This window comes from Dromaius novaehollandiae, chromosome 9, assembly GCF_036370855.1.
Source record: "Dromaius novaehollandiae isolate bDroNov1 chromosome 9, bDroNov1.hap1, whole genome shotgun sequence".
In the NCBI taxonomy this organism is placed as follows: Eukaryota; Metazoa; Chordata; class Aves; order Casuariiformes; family Dromaiidae; genus Dromaius; species Dromaius novaehollandiae.
This window is the reverse complement of record NC_088106.1, coordinates 1,578,228-1,595,741: the sequence shown is the minus strand read 5'-3', so window position 1 is coordinate 1,595,741 and position 17,514 is coordinate 1,578,228. Positions and strand designations below refer to the sequence as shown.

At 41.1% G+C, this 17,514-nt stretch overlaps 1 protein-coding gene across 14 annotated transcripts in view; it reads right to left on the bottom strand.

The window, feature by feature from the left end:
- Positions 1-264: 264 nt before the first annotated feature.
- MBNL1 (muscleblind like splicing regulator 1) overlaps positions 265-17,514 on the bottom strand; it is a 90,089-nt gene continuing 72,839 nt past the window's right edge. For 8 of the 14 annotated variants that reach the window (XM_064516504.1, XM_064516493.1, XM_064516499.1 and 5 more), the window contains 6 exons: positions 16,990-17,043; positions 15,940-16,093; positions 9,803-9,838; positions 9,014-9,108; positions 5,491-5,565; positions 265-3,654 (listed from right to left, as the gene is read on the bottom strand). In XM_064516504.1, the coding sequence (XP_064372574.1) occupies positions 5,509-5,565; positions 9,014-9,108; positions 9,803-9,838; positions 15,940-16,093; positions 16,990-17,043 (396 nt within the window). In that variant the 3' untranslated portion in view covers positions 265-3,654; positions 5,491-5,508. The remainder of the gene's footprint in view (positions 3,655-5,490; positions 5,566-9,013; positions 9,109-9,802; positions 9,839-15,939; positions 16,094-16,989; positions 17,044-17,514) is intronic. The other 6 variants (XM_064516501.1, XM_064516495.1, XM_064516494.1 and 3 more) reach the window with 5 other exon arrangements.

The following is a 17,514-nucleotide window of genomic DNA, read 5'->3' as shown; positions in this document are numbered from 1 at the left end:
GTTATCATAATATATTCCCATTTTAAGATTGAACTTTATAATGAAGTCTGCAATCAATCTGGACATAACAGACTAGAACTGTGTTACCTGTACCGTATGTTTAACATGATACGCATTCTAGAAGAAAAAAATGAACACTGGTATATAGGGTTTTTTTTTTCTGAAATAAATTACGACCCTTCAGTTATGCAAATATGTGAATAAAATTAAAAATGCATGCAAAAGAAAGTAGTGGAACTTTTAACCTGGTACAGAAAAACATAATTAAGAAAGAGAACTTTTATTAGGGCAATTTCACTTTATTTTTCCATACAGCAAGGTCAACTATAGCAGTAATAATAAAATAAGCATAAAAACAAATTGCAGCCCAGGACAGAGTACATAATTTGGAGCAACTACAAGCAAAAAGTAAGTCTGTGATTACATAATAGTAAAACCAAGCACATCTGTCCTTTCAGCAGATGAAAGTTGCAGGGTTGCAAGTAAGTGCAACTTTATTAATTATTCAGTGTGAGTACTGGAGATACCAGATAAAATAATGGCCAAATCGCTTTTTCTTTCCAGCTTTGGCATATATAATGACAAGGTTTCTTGAATGCTTTTCATTAAAACAGTAAAATTCCATAGGGTTTTTTTTCACCTGCTAAAAGAACAGGACCACTACAGCAATAAAAAATAATCACATAACAACTACAGCTACGCTGTGCTGTTTGGTTTGCCTGTTCATGATTTAACTCTTTTGTGAAAGTCAGTATTTGTTTTGAAGAATCTTTTTTTTGTGAACAATAAACCACTGAAATTGTCAGAAACTGGTTTGAATAGTATATATCTTTAATATAGCTTTTCTGATACTTTAAACATGCAGTAGTTTTTGAATAATGTACGGAATATTTGATCCATGATTTCACCTTGATGGTTTGAAGTATCTGCTTTTTTTTTTTTCTTTTTTTTCTTTTTTTTTATTAATGATTTTCAGGCAGATTTGAACCAGTGGAGCTTTTGTCAGTCATGAGATCTTGGAAGGATGGCATATCTTTCCAGCTGAAAAAATCCTGGCAAACTACAAGCTGTCCACATAAAGCAAAGCAACTTTTTTGAAGGGGTATGGAGTGCTAACTCTGTGCCACTTTTGCAAGCAATTTTGTTCAGCCTGTCATTTTATTAGCCTTAACAAAACTCCTTGTAATTATAGACATTTTTATTCAAAATAAGATCTTACTATTATACAGGTTTCTCTCTTTTTTGACTATATACAGAAGTGCAAAAAGTCAACCTTCTCTCTATACGTTCCCACATGCTAAACTGCAGCATAATCAACCCTCAAGAGTTTGCACACACACACTATAATTCTTGTTACGTAAACTTTGAGTATTTGGATTATCAACAAAAAGTCCCTTGATCTATTGATTATGCAGCTTATTTATAACAAGGCCTGATATTCAGGGATTTCAAAAAATATTTAAACAATATTTTAACATTTGAAATGGATACAGTAGAAAATAAATTTTATTCTAATATCTAGGAACTAGATTTTCTCATAATAACTAATTACAAACAAAATAAATCATCAAAATATTACTCAATTGTCTGCCAGGATTGTTGCGATAGCAACAACTTAACTTCTTACTTAGCAATGATTATATAATTATAAGATATCCATATAAAAGATCTTTGTTCTTTTAATGAAAACTAGACAAGAACTAACAATGACTGACATTCTTACATTGTAATATTAAATCAGTAAAATATAAATCATTTAGTTAACAATAATACGAATACTCATATGACACTACATGTAAATTCAAAACTGAGTATGTTATGAAGAAAACTACTTTTTTTTTTGTATTTTGAAAAAGTCATCAGTAAACTCTAATAAAACAAAATTCTATAAACTGAAATGGTATTCAACTGGTAATAGAAAATGAAAACAATCTAATAAATGTAAGAAATAAAAACTACACTTTTAAGAAGAAAAAAATAAGTAATATTCTATAATGTTAAGGAACTACAATAACATGTGAAGTCACCTATACTTTCTTAACACGATTGAAATTACATTGGTATGGGTTTTAACCCGTAATGTAATAATCTAAGGCTTTAATAGATGTACAGTACAATCAGTAAAATCAACACATCATTCTTATACTATAAAGCATCTCTCTCAAGCATAAAAACTTGCAGTAAACTTGGAAGTATGGAGAGTTCTACAACCGAACTCACGCTTCTTCCACTCCACGCTATACTACCAGTGACCTGGCCCCCACTTCAGCACTTTGCTGAACAGAGCAAAAAATATCCTTTACTAGCTGCAACATCCAAACCACAAAAAGGAATTCCTTTGGATGAATCCATTCTTAAAACTTGAATGCACATCTATTTTTTTTTTTTTTATTTTGTAAAGGCTTTCTAAGGCTATAAGCAGTTAATCTGAACAAAAAAAATCACATATAAAACTCACCCAAGTATTTAACCCACCCACTTTCTATTCTAATTAACATCTCAATTTTTTTCATATTTTGGTTTGTCATGCATCTGATGTCAGTGCTTCTTTCGTCTTTGTTTAGAGTCACTATTTAAAGTGTGACTTTGATGAAGTAAAAGTGAAACCCATCTCTGCAAAGCATTTATAGTCCTTTTGACTTTTGACAGAGGCTATAAATAGAAGCAAAATAAGTTCCTCAAACATTTGTTACTGTGTCTCAGAAATGGCTTCTCCCTTTCGTATATCATGTTATACAGTAAAATATGCATAAATATTACACTACAACGCCGTAAAATAGTTTATATATATGTCCAGTATGTGTTAATTTGTACGGATAGAGTATCTTTCTTGTGCTGTCTACTGTTACTGTAAGGAATAATTGGCCATTTCTGAGACAGCTTTGGTTTTGAAACAGAATGGTGCCCTTTGACTGATTAGTACTAATAAAGTAAGTGAAAATGTGGCTCTGAAAATAACACTGCAGAAATAATACTCTAATTTGATGTACAGTCTATGGCACTTCATGAGAATCCTTAACAACATGGTACTTAAAGCCATTGATGTGCTTTAAAATATACACAGTTGTGGTTTTGCTTGGCACATTCATCTCTGTCAGATACCTCTCTTACCACTTCTTACAATCTATTACATTAAAAATATTACTCTTAAACAAAAATTACTGTGCATGCACGCTCTCATCTATAATGGCAATTTTAAATACAAGGTGCACCTTTGTTATTTGTAAACCTTGAAAGAAATAAACTTACTTTAAAAAATTATATCTTGGTCTACAGACGTACCAATACATAATAGATTCATGGTTACATCATAGTCTGTCTTTTCAAGGTGACATACATGATTATGTAGGAAATAGACTACATATGCATATTCAAACACATATGCATACTTTCTGTGCTAGAAAAGATAGACAATGTTGTAGTTTTTAGACAATAAGATCACCTCAGCACAAATATCAATTAAATGTACAAAGTATATAGGCAACAGTGTGCAGTGGATTTCCAAGTTCTTGTTTCATCTTGTTAACATGCAATGTGTGGATGTCTTACTGCTGAGGGAGTTTCCGAGTGTTGCTTGACAGTATATACATTATGGCTAATGAGCTTGTCCTTTTCTCAACCCAAACACACTGTCCTTTTCTCTTTAGTTATGATCTAGAAAGGGAAAAAGAGAAATCATTTTCAGCACTTTATTTACAGATTTCATTTAGCACCACGAGGGCCCAAACTTTGCCGTTGCAACCCAAGGGAAATCTGTCACTGAATATCGGGCAATTTTGCATCCAAAAACCTGCAGATTTCCGTTCAAATAATGCCCTCATAGCAGAGGTTCAATTTAGAGATAAATTATGCAGTCATAAAAGCACAGAATAAAATGGCCTCCCAGTATTCCTGAGCCTACTCCCTTGGTATCACAATTTGGGGGAACAGTTTCCCCACTTCCAAAGCCCAGAACCCGTAAGGCAGAGATTCCCATAAAAACTGCGGTGTGAGCACTGCTGGAAAAGCCATATGCTTCTCTCTCTTCCCAGGTCCTGTTGCCACTGCGCATGTAAAATCTGGGAACACAACCAATATTTGAGAGGCACCTAGCATCTTTAGGGATCTGGGCCCTATATCCCCAAGATAAGTTTTCATACTTAACCACCCATCTGGTATAGCTATTTCTCTGGTCTCTGTTGTCTATCATACAAGAGAGACCTCTCGAGAGCGATTCCTCCTCCACCTCAGGAGGGCGTCTAAAACAGGAACACTCCCCTCCCCAGTCGACTGTAGAGAGAATTTTGATAACCAGCTCAGACTACAGATGAGAAGCATGCCACCCGAGTCACTGAAGCCCTTCAGAAATGTTTATGCTTGTCTGAAAGGAATGACTATTATTCTAAACCTATTACGGCAAATCAGTTAAGCCTTATCCTAAATAATAACTCCATTCCGTCCAAACCATCCTAATAACACAGCAGAAATGGAGCATAGGAGAGAGAACATTAATGCAAATCACAAGCTATCCTAGGGGAGGTGATGGTGCAGCTGACGGCCTTGATTACAAGATGCAATTTAGTGACAGATGGGAAACTACAATTTACTCATAGAAAGATACAGCAGAAAAAAAATCTTTCAAGCTTAGGCACACAAACATAGATTTCAAGCTTTGTGGGAAGAAAGCCTGCAGTATAAAAAGTTGACATATACCACCTGAAACCACAGTTCATATCAAAACAACGCAAGCATAAACTGAGCCTGTATTCTGTGTGACCGCTCTTTGCCATGTAACCTAGGCCACAGAAATACTGCATGTAACGTATCATAATTTGACAGTCTGTGTTCAAGAGAAATCAAGGCTGAGTTAGATGACTAAGCCCATAATTTCACAGATGCTGGCTTTTCAGAGATTTAAAATTAGTTCTTTCTGAAGACAGCTTAACATAACCACCTACCTCCTAGACCTGGCCCTTGGCTCGTGTCAATGGTTGGAGCCATCATCCTCTATACGAAATGCTAATTTTAGAGTCTCTGATTTCGCTATTCAAAAGTGCAGCTACACATATAATGTGTTCCTTCCACATTTACGAAGTACTACTTACATCTGGTCTAACACACTAGCTAATGGGGTCACTGTTAATTATGGGATTTCCATTCAGTGAAGAATTATGTAAGAATCCCAATTAATGTCAAGCCTAACAGCTCTGCATCGCAGACTGCTAGATGCTAGACAGAAACTCACAACACAATCACTTCTCCACTTTTGTTAAAAAAAAAAAAAAAGGGGCAATTTTTTTGGACAACATTTCTGTAGGATAAAGCTTCAGTCCAGAAATCTCAGTGGCCGGTTAATGTCAAGAATATGCATGTCAAGGGGATTTCAGTCTGTCCCCGGTATTTTGTTAGTTTTCTTTAAAAGAAAATAAAAACATTGTGTCTCTGAAAAAGACAAATTATGCACATATACAGAGCACGAAAACTGCAAGCAACAACACATTGGAAACTTACTGTTTGATGACAAAATGTCTACATCTGTGTAACATACTTGTGGCTAGTCAGATGTTCGGCAGATATTATGGGTATCTACAGGTAAAAAATTTAAACAATGAATAACATGTGCAATGAGCCAACCCAGAGACAGAGCATTTTGCTACAGAACATAACAGTTCAGAAAAGTGAGGATCAGCTGTGAGTTGGTGGATTTTATATTGTAACTATAAGTTAAAGTCAACTTAAGTGCTACAGTAGCAACTTAAAACTGGAAAACATTGTGTTAAGTACTATTTGACAAATATAAATAAGTATTATTGGTTGTTTAGGAAATAAGAGAAGTTAAAATCTACAAAAGTTCATGCAGTGCAGTAATTGAAAACAGCCCTTTTTGTTGGCCTACACAAAGTTCTGTGATATCAATGTGTCATTTAAAATGATAAATTCTACAATGACATTGTTTCAGCCTGATTTTGAGAAGTGTTCCCTGCTTTCATTGTCTTGGTTTTTGAATGCCAAACCTAGGATGCCCTGAGCCTGATTTTCACGGCTGGTGAAAACCCCACGGTTGAGAAGAGCTGTGTGCTCTTTCCACAGCGCCAAGGCATCACGGCTGATCAACTGAAAAGCTGAGACTCCCCAAATCAGTGAAACAATTCTCAAAATGCTAATATGTGTAAACAGAATTCACTACATGGCTCTCCTGAAATGTCCCATCAACACTTTTTAAAAATTAAAATCACAGTATATTACAAGCATTACAAATAACGGAGAGCATATTCTACATCTCATTTTTGGATCCCCGTGTCGCAACGCTCTGACGTGTGGTACACAGACTAAAGTCAGCGGGAGTCAGTCTAAACAGACCTTGCAGGCCAGGCCCTTAACACGGGAACACAACAGTGCATACAAATATCAGAACTGCGAGTAATCTTGCATTACGAACAGGACCAGGAAGTCCAGCTGAGGAAGCAAATAGACGAGTACAGGAAAACATGCTTGGGCATATGACATAAAATTGATCTGTATGATCACAAACAGCTGTCAAACCTGAAAAGACTGTTTTTCCTAATGGATATTAAGGCTGATCTGTTAAAGCACATGAGAAAGGGAAGGCAGAGGTATATTCTTAATTAAATACCTTACAGGTCTAGGTGTCTTTTCCACCCCTTCTGCCCTCTCCTCCCCTAGCAACTTCACACAATTCTACAACATTGCCAACTTGTACAGAAATGTGCTTCAAGCATAATGAAGCTTCTCATACCATTTTTTTCTACTGCTGCAGGAGAGGCTGCTGCACCCAACTGTGTAGAAGCATCAGGGATAGTGCTGTCGAAACATACCAAGGACCTTCAACACCAGTCAATGAAGATGAAGGGCCAGATCTTAAGACTTTCGGCATGCATGCACATTGCATTGTGTGGCATTAAATAATTCCAGCATTGCTCACATAGTATATACATATATTTGTTATATATGTATATATTGAGGTTTGGCTGCAGTACTTTACTAAGTGTGTTATGAAGTTCCAGGGAGGATATGCATGAAATGGTCAGATTCTACAACAGAAAGTTTCCTTGTAATCTATTGGGGAAAGCGCATTGTAATTTAGACAGAGGAGATTTTTAAAAATAAAGACGTTTTTCTGTGGTTTGGCTTGTTCTTGCGACTCTCTGGACTTACGGAGGATGTAAAGACAAATACTTCAATGAACTGCACTGTGCAATAAATTACAGTATTAAGATACTTTGGCATACAGGTGGTTGGTTGCTTTGTTACACAGAGGTAATCACTCCTATCAACTAGTTTTCCAAGAGACGAAGTAAGTCCTATGCTAGTTTAAATATGCGAGAGACACTTAACTTCGTAAAACATTTCTCATGAGCACACAGTGCTACTATCTAAGCAGACTAATCTGAATATTGTCTGGAATTTTAAAATATCCAGTTCATTTCTGGGACTTGGGACGTGCACACCTACGTATCACTGCAGCGGTATAATTTTTGGAATAGCACTTTCGAGAGAGCAGTTTGGTAAGGTTACCAAAGAACACACAGCTAGCTTAGTACACAATGGTAGTGCTCAACAGGCAAAGGTGGGGAGGCTCCAGGTCAAACACTCTAGGCTTAATCCTGCGAGAGCCTCCAGCACTTGCTACCTGTGGTGGAAGTGCCGTGCACCCGCACTGGCAGAGAGGCTGGGGACACCTGGCTCTGCAGGAGCAGGCTCCTTTCTTCCGTATGTAGCACCCACTTTACAGGTGCAATTAAACCGTAAGCTCAGAGGTGCAAGTCTAACAGGTTACAGGCGCAGCTATTACTGTTTAAAGTCTGACTGCAGCTGCAAACCTGACTGAACTTTACAATGTGATTTAAAACTGTTTATGGAGTTAGCCCTAATGACCTCAGCTGGAGCTGAGTATGTCAGAGGTCAGCCTGCCTGAAATACTGACGTTTATCCCCAGAATTAATTGCAAATGCAGAATCACACCTACATAATACTAAAGTAAAGAAAATGTTTTCTTCCCTTTTCTAAAAGGCACACGTGTCATTTCCACTGAGCTGAGAGTAACACTTGCACCTTAGACCAGAATTTGATGGTTTGATGACATAAGGCAATTCTGACTTGCTAGTAAATCTTACAAAAATCATTTGTTTCCATAAGAGAAACCAGATGGTCTTTTGAAAGTTTTTATTGTTACATTTTCAGCTAGATGTACTACAAAAATTTGCATTTTTGAGAATCTAGTTAAATAAAGACAATAGGCCAATTCTAGTCTCAGTTGAAGCTTCAGCTGGTATGTGTGAGAATTGCACCTAATCTGGCCCCTAACGCTTATGTTTAGAATATAGCCTGTGGTTTTTCTGGGAGGATTTTTACTTACTTATTTAGTAAAGCATTATTCTTTTTTTTTTTCTCCCCTAAAATATATCCAAAAGTGGCAACAATCAGTATAGCTATTTAGAAATAAAAGCAGATTTTAATGCACATTTTATTAACTGAAATTTGTGTATTGTAAAAGGTAATCAGCCCTTCCCTGGCAGAATCACAAGTTGAAACAAAGGCTTAATATATGTTTCTGTGTGGCCCATGATCAAATGTTTTTGTTTTGCTTTTGGAAGAGCTGAAGAGAGTCAGAACATGCTCAGACTGTTAAAATTCTGATCCTGCAATCCCTCTGCACAAAATTTTTACCGGTTTTGATTGGTGTTCTGCATTAAAAGGAACTGTGGGCTTCACGTAAATAGAAATGACTAATGGGTTCCGTGTATTATCCCTTCCTCTTTACATCTGTGAGAGCAGAAATAAGCAGCACGGCCCATAAATGTTAAGACTGAGTCAGAAACTCTATTATCAATTATTTTTAGCATCAGAAATGGAACTGCAGCACCTTTTGAGCATGGATAAAGGCTTATTGAGCTATGCTGCAGATCTGAGAGAGAATGTGTAGGCCAACAAGAGGTAAAATCAAAACCCCCATGCTCATTAAAAGCACCGATTTCAAGTTGTCTGTAAGGAACAAAGCTGTAAATTAGCAAACCTGGTTGGCTGTGGCTGTTGCAGCGAAGGGAACACTTGTGGCAGATGTTGTTGCTGCAGACACAGTGGCTGGCGTAGCACCGTGCACCATGGGAACTTTCGGAAGGAAAATCATATAAGCAAACATACAGAAGAGTGTAGCAGTATGGGAACCAGAGCGACATGTGGTAGGATAATTGAGCATGGTATTTATCACAGCAAAAAGCCCGAGACATCATTGCCAGCGCGTGACATGCAACCACAGTGCAAAGCAGGACAACATTCCAGGGAGAAAGAGGGAAGGAAAATGAAAGAGAAAAAAAGGGGAAAATGCTTGTTACCATCAAATCAAGAAAACTGACACAAACAAGCTTAATCATTTCAATACAAAAATCAACAGAAGAATTTTAAAATGCCCTTATAATTACAATTTTTTTCTATGAAAAAATTCAACCCAAATATTTACTGCACACGAAAATTAATCTTGTTGAAGGACAGTATATTTCTATGTTGCTATAGTAAGATACAGTCTTTTATTTAACACAAGATAGTTCTAAACACTGGAACTCATAGTCCAATCAAAATCCACCAAGGAACAATGTGCAATTCGACTACTATACAGAATTAACGACGTCTATGTATCCATGTCAATTAAATAAAACAATTGCATTTAATTGACAGGTGTTAGTGCAGGAGGCTAAGGGAGATGGATTGGCACAAGAGCTCTAAGTTAAAATCTAGCAGTGGATTTTGAGGGTCCGTGAGCTGCACCACAGGTTTAAGATAATCAAGAAACAAAGCTGGCACCTACCAACACTTGTAGCGGGTGTCATGCACAATATTGAGCCTGCCCATCATGCATTGCAACAGGAAGGTGGATTTGGAAAGGGAAAAGAATTAAAACAACCCATCACACGTGTAATTAGAAAATTTCATTTGAACAAAGAAGAAAAATTGTTATTATGGGAACAGTGGCATGTAACTGTCAGCACAATCAAATCATACAATAGCACAGTGATCCATTAGAACTAGTCTTCAGTGAAGGGGAAAAAGGTGATTGAACTGTGTGCTGGTATATTTTATTTGCCTTTATTTCAGTCTAACACTGTTGAATATTAATATGACTAAGAAAACTTTCTTTAGCTTAGTTTTATAATTCTTCTTGTCTTCAATCGTTTTGCCTTTTGACACAAACTTTGTAAATAGTTTTGCCTTTGGACACAAGCTTTGTAGTGGTCTTTAACCTGGTTTCCTCAGCTGAAAAGAAATACTTTGAAGTTGCAACTGCCTAAGGTAACTGAGGGCTACACCTGATCCTACACTGGGATACACAGAATAACTGGAGTGAGGGACTAGCATCGCTTTGGCCCTCTTTCCCCAAAACTGCTTGGGAAATGGAGTGCAAGGCTGTGCTTTGTCAATGGAAGGAGGAAGACAAAAGGGGTTAAGCGGGGGCAGCTGTGGCCAGGAAGCGCCTGGCCCTCACCAGGGTCCTTGCTCCAGGTTTGCAGAAGGCTGATGGAACCACCGGGAGGGAAAGTCTTCCTAGCATGGAAATTGCTTGCAGCGACCTCCAAGTCGCTCCGACATGGCTTTCCTCATCAGCAGCAATGATCTGATCTATATGATTTCATTACCTCAAATCTTACTGCTCCGATGTATTTAGGCAATATATATGCCAAAAAGAAAAAAAAGGGTGAATCTGGCATACAGTGTTTTCTGTAGTATTTGTAGGCCCCCTGTGAGCTGCCAGTGAAGTGACTAATTTACTCTGGCCGTGCTCATGTCTGTTTGCTTAGTATGCATGTCAAAGGAATTACTAAACAGCTAAGTGTCCCATGCAGCACACAGCAATATCTAAGAATACTTGTTCGGCCTTTTTTTTTTTTCCCCCCACCATGGGACATATTTAAATCTTCCGGTGTGTGGGCCACTGGACTATAGCAGAATGGCACCAATTCTTTACTAATTGCCCAGCAATAATGATGGTCTCACAACCTACAGTTCTCTTTAGGCTATATAAAAATAATTAAAGTGACTGCATCTTGTGGATTCTTCATTGCAACTACATAGCCAATAGGAGTACGGTGTTTTTAGGAACATTAAGGTGTCAATTTTTAAATGCACTAAGTTGCTAATTCTGCTTATTCTACATAGCAAAATGCCTTCCTTCACACTGAATTCAGAATTTTCAATTTTTGATTTCAATATTGCAGATAAAGGATTCAAATGACTATGTTTCAGAATATCCATTTTTAATAATAGATTTGCTTTTTTATTTAACAAACCTTTGATTTATTAATACTGCTTATTATTCTGACGCAGCAGAAATTAAAATAAATTCTGAAATCTGGGAACAAAGATCTCAATGGAAATAGAAACATACTCTAAAAGACTGCCAGTGGGAGCTACTGCAATACTGTTTCCTTGACATTATGTGACAGGAACAAGGGGGACAGGAAATTGCTTTAGCTGGTGCCAGATAGTGTAGTGGCTTGCACAATCTCAAGAGCATTTAACTAAGCAGCAAAATGTCAATATTATTACTGCTGGAGACAAGGTTATTCTCTGTCATCACTGTATCTCTAAGGCTATAAAGAAAATGGCATAATTATGTTTTCTAATTACTCTTCTATTTCTGTGTCATGGAAAAGAGTGAAAATATTCATGAAGAAAGGTTAAAAGAAGGATAGCTTTCCTGACTTCTCCATATGTGAATCATTGCTAAAGTCAATGGAACTGCTTAGAAGATAAAGAAATGGAGAAAAATTTTGCTTGAAGTGCAAATAATAAGACTAGTTTCTTAGTCATATTTATGACTCCTCTATGGTGTCAATGAAGTTGCACAGAAGAACGTTTGAATTCTGTGTCTCTAAAGAAGTGCCCTATTTATAAGGTTGTGCATACTCAATTATATCTAGAACATTACATCACTCCATGCATTAAGTCTACATGCTAAAAACAAGTTAGATTTTCATAATGACTCTTTGAAATGTCACTGTAAAGCTTTTCAGCTCAAAATTTTAGTCTAAGTTATCATCATTAACCTTATAACCAGTGCACACAGTTTTGAATGGGAATTGCAGCAAATGAACATAAGGCAGCAATGAAAATACTAGCTAGAGTGCAATAACTTGCAAATATGAAGACATAATGCTGTATGACCCTCTTACCAATAATAAAAATCATTTTTGCTATGACCTTAATATTCATCTTGACTTCAGAAGCTTTGACTGACTAATGAGAATGTATGAATAGCAAATGTGCAGTTTCAAACATTCCCCAGATTTTCAGCACAAGGCAGAGTTTTAATTCAAGCATGTGCCCGGTTAAGTGATCATAACTTCACAACCAGATTACCTCTGCAGTGTAATAAAGCTCTTTTGATGAGGATTCTACTTTTACTGGGATTTTAAGCAGTTTCTTCTCTTCCCCCTCTCGCATTGTTTCTCTGAGTCTACTTACATCAGTGCAAGCTACAAAATCCTGCTCAGAAATATCACTGTGGACAGCATCAGTACTACCATGTAGGTGAACGGTTAGAGACTGAGCCTCATCTTTCCCTCCCTAACACTCTGGAGGAGAACAGTGGTTTTACACAGACCCAGAAGCCCCACGGAGGGAAGTGTCTAAGCAGGTATCTCTTCAGGAAAGCATCTGTGGCTTGCCTGAGTCATGACAATGAGAAAACAAGTTCTCTCGTGCTGAAGCAGCAGCACGTACACAGATAGGCAGTGTATCACCTTAATGGCAAAGCTGGCATAAGCCTTTCCATTACTGGCCACTTGGAGCAACTCCCCTGCTGCAATTGTCCCCTCCCTTGCAGTCACATCAGCTCAACAGCTTCTGGGAGTATCCTGTAAACCAGGCCGCTTTCTTCTGGAGGATGACTCTTCTCAAAGACTGTTCAGTCACCTGGCTTATGTGGACAGGCCAGGAACAGCCGTACCAGCACAGCTGAGGAGACAGTGATCTGAGGCACAGGGCGGGAATGGGCACGGGGGCAGGAATTTCATCCCGTTGCACATACGAGATCTGTACCTGCACGTACAACCATGCCCTCGGCCAGCTCACAACGACTGCAGGACAAAGAGCAGGTAGGGATGTAGGGAATGCAAAGTAACTGGTGCTCGGCAAGTTCCCAGCCCCAGAGTGAAATGGTCCCCTGCATGTCTGCCTAAGCATCAAAAGTTGGCAGCCAGGACTGAAGCACTATGCCGTGAACATGTATTAAGCTGTGCAGAGCCTCCTCATTAGGCAGACTAACCTGACTTACTTCAGTGTTCTAGCCAACCTGAAACTGTATTTTTTTCATCTAAAGTATCTGCAGCTAAAATCGTTAGTCCTCCTTTACCCAAGGATTCACATAATTCTTAAAATTAAACCTCCCTTTGTAGACAAGGCTCAAGAGCCCTGCGGGGTTCAGATTCACCCACTGGGAATCGCGTTCCAGCTCTGGTATTCAAATCCCTCCCTAAATACGAATCTGAGAGAAGGAGCTGCCGGCTCTTCTCCACACCTGTGGCTGGCCTGCCCCACGCAGGTCCCCACGCACCCCTTACCACAGAGGACAACGCTCTACGGCACCCAGAGAAGAGGTTCCCTCAAGGGATGCGACCCGTTCCCTGCCACGGAGGCTCCCATTCTTTGCCTTCACACACCCTTGCGCACAGGCAGCCAAAATCGAGCCTACAGTTTGAAAGGGGTATTTGGGTTTTTGAACTCAAATGGAAAACTCTCTAGAGTAAAACACCAAGAGTGAAACGCCCTGCAGACAAGAGGGTCCAGCTAAGGCCCTCCACCGTGGTACACACCGGTAACACATAACATCTGGGAGCATCCCTGCCCTCTAGACCTGCCGTATTTTGATACTCTGCAGATGAAACAACTGAGAACATACATTAATAATGACACTTTGGGTGCCAGGACTTGAAAAATGTTACTTTAATCCAGGCTCCAGTGAACTAACCTGTGTCCGCCCCAAGGCAGTGGAACTGAAGACACCCATGAGCTTTGTGCTCCCTTGTTGGCTCTTGGGGACTGACAGAGAAACTCTGTTCCCAAAGCTGTGCCAGTGAGATGATAACACACAAGCAGGACTGATGCTAGCTAACTTTAACTCAGTCATAACATAACTGGAAAAAACTGAAAAGGACAAGGTGGAAAAAAATTCAAACTTTTGGAAAGGCATCAGACTACTGGAAAGCTAAAACTGATGCTGTTTGAAAAATGCAGAAACAGAATTAGTAGGATAGCTCAGGCTAAGAAAACTCTGACTCTTCTTTAGTTGACCACTTCAGTGGTCAAGAAAATTCAAATGAAGCGTCAAGAGTCACTGTGCAAACTCCCCTCAGTTTCCCTGCAGATTTGCCTGAATAAGAACTGAGGAAGGTTGTGTGTAATTACTGACAAGAAAGATCCTGGTGAATTATGTAAGGCAAACGAGGTCTGATGCATACAAAGGTGTATTATATATATCATAGTATATAATATCTAATCAAAGTTTCTAAGCTTAAAGGGCTGTGGTGCGGTGTACTAGTGTTGGGTACTCCTGGAAATCATCCAGCCCTCATTGATCTAATGGAAGTGGGAAATGTGCGTAGTTTACTAACCACATCAGTTACGCTTTGCCAAAACAAACCTGTGAAATTGTTTAGTATCTACAGGATGGACTGTGATCGTATGCATTTTTATATGTATTTTAACACGTGGGCTACAGACCTGACCTCACTTAATCAGATAATTTCTATTGACTCCAAAAAGCTTTGCAACAAGCTCTGTTCACTAATACATTTTAGCAATTGCAATGATTTTTTGGAATTTAAATAAGTTATTATGATGTACTACATCAAGCAACTATTCTTTCTGTGCCATTTAAATTATTTATGTTGATTATATGACAGACTGTGCCATTAAGAAAGAACAGTAAAAGCTATTATACCAAATGCCTGGCAACATACTTGTCAAAAATGTTTACGATAAAATCTTTACATTTGCTGGGGAAAAAATTCAACGGTTTATTTTTATTTTCTTCCCCCCTAGCTACTCTGCACTACAAAGGGCCAGCCTTGTGAACACCTTCATATTTTTTGAGTACAGACGTACCAAATGTCTGCTTTTAATTACACACCTCCTGGAATGACAGTGGTAACTTAATGCAAGGTTCATGTGTAAAAAGCTAACTCTGATGTGCAGCTAACATGGTAGCTAACAGAGGCATAAATTCATGCTAGAAATGTGCTTTTTTATGAAGCGTTACTTGCAGAACTGAAATGTACCCTCAAACTTTAAGTCTCTACGGCACAAGAGTCCCACCTCCTTCAGAGGGACTTCTGCCCATGTGAGCAGTACAGGCACCAATTCTCCAGCAATCCCACTAGAATAATTTTGGCCGTTCTCGAGTAAAAACAAGTGCACCTCGAGTTTTGCTTAGTCCGAAACCAACCCGGAGGCTTCAGTGGTAGAGGCCTGATTTTTGATTTTTTTGCAGCTTCACGAGCAGCTTATGTGCGAGATGGCCTGCCTGTGCATTTTGTGACCACTGCACCCAACGTGCAAAGCCTAAACTCCAGGCCTGTGACTCAGAACGACCGCTGCTGAGCACATTAAGGCAAAGGGGTCTTACAGCAAACAGAAACAAATACAACAGCTGAGGAGATGTGTAATAAGGCAAAGTTAATCAGGGGAAAGAGGAACGAGAGGAAAGGTTTCGTATCCTGATCTGGAGGGACAGAGCACGACGCTGATTTTTACATCGGGCGGGGAAAGGCCCCGCGTCCGCGGCAGGCGCAGGAGCCCGGCTCGCCGCGGCGCCGGGCCGCCTTATCGCGGCCTAGGACGGCACCTTTAGACGCCTACTGCTGAAAGCAAACGTGGTTATTTTCCTCGGTGTCCTGCTCTAGAGCTGCCCGTCTCCCTCCCCGGAAAGGGCCGGCGAGGAGCGCTTACCTGGCGGGAGGAAGGCCGTATGCTGCTGCAGCTGCATGTTGGCGAGGGCTTGCTGGTATTGGAAGATACCAGTGTTAAAGACTGCGGTGGCACCGTTGGTTTTTTCAAGCGCAGGCCTCTTTGGTAAGGGGGGAAGTACGGCTTGAGGGATTCCCTGAATGGTGGATGAGTATAAAAATAAAGTCCAGTAAAAAAAAAAAAAAAAGAAGAAAAAAAGAAAAAAGTGGTGGGGGTGGAGGATGGGAGGGGGGAGAAGAGAGAGAAAAAGGAGAAAAGAAAAATCAGTAGGAGGCACAAAAACCGGACAGCACCATGTTTATCCATGAGCAAGCAGGCGGCATAGCGGACTGAACTACCAAATAAAAGGCGGGGTGAGAGCCTGGGACGGGCGCGCGGCGCCAGCCTGCCCTGCAGCGGTGCGGCCCGGCCGCGGGGCCGGGGAAGCAGCACGGCTCGGCGGGCCCGCGGGGCCGACACGCAGCAGCGGTGTTAATCGTAACCTCGCAGAGCGGGGGACCGCGCGAGGGGCGCCCCGGGGCCCCCCAGGCATGCAAACGCCCCCAAGCATGCGGGCGCGCCGGGCCGCGCCGCGCCGCCGGCTCCGCGCCACAAGCCATGCCAGCCCCGGGCGGGGACGCGCCGGCCCCCGGCGGCCCCAGCCGGTCCCGGCCGGTTCCAGCCAGCGCCAGCTGGTCCCAGCCGGCCCCAGCCAGTGCCAGCTGGAGCCAGCCGGTCCCAATAGGTCCCAGCCGGTCCCAGCCAGTGCCAGCCGGAGCCAGCGGGTCCCAATAGGTCCCAGCCAGTCCCAACTGGTCCCAATAGGTCCCAGCAGGTGCCAGCCGGAGCCAGCTGGTCCCAGCCGGTCCCAGCCGGAGCCAGCCGGTCCCAACTGGTCCCAACCGGTCCCAGCCGGAGCCAGCCAGTCCCAACCGGTCCCAGCTGGTCCCAGCCAGTCCCAACCGGCCCCAGCCGGCCGGAGCGGCCCCGCCCCGCCCCGCGCGCCTCGACCTACAGCTACATGCCAAGCTAAAAGGTGAAAGGTCATAGTACCAGGTCAAAGGTTGCCTCGAGGGGTCGCTTCAGTGATTTGACAGCCGACTGAGTCTTAATTAGCAGGCAGCGAGCACATGATGGCAATGGGCCAGTGGGGTTCAAGCGCATTAACATAAACAGCAAGCAGAGGTGCGTCATGGGGGCAGCAGTGCATTGGGGGGGTGAGAAAAAACAAATAAAAACAAATCATCGGAATGCCATATACAACGGATAACACGACTAAGCATGCACAGTACGGCGCTGGGGGTTAGGGGGGCCGGGAGCCCCCCGGGGTTAATTACGAGCGGGCCGGCTGGGGGGCGGGGGGGCAGCGCGAGGGCCCCCACCGCGGTTTTGCTCGAGTATCCGGGAACCGACACAGGAACAGGCCTCTCCGGCGGGCTGCGGGACCACGCAACGGCCTTGTCGCCTTTCAACAGCCCGATTACGTAAAATACCGGACAAATTACAGCAAAATGGGCCCAGTGACTTGGATCTGGCAGATCACGCTGAGAATTCACCTACAGGACACATTTTTTGCAA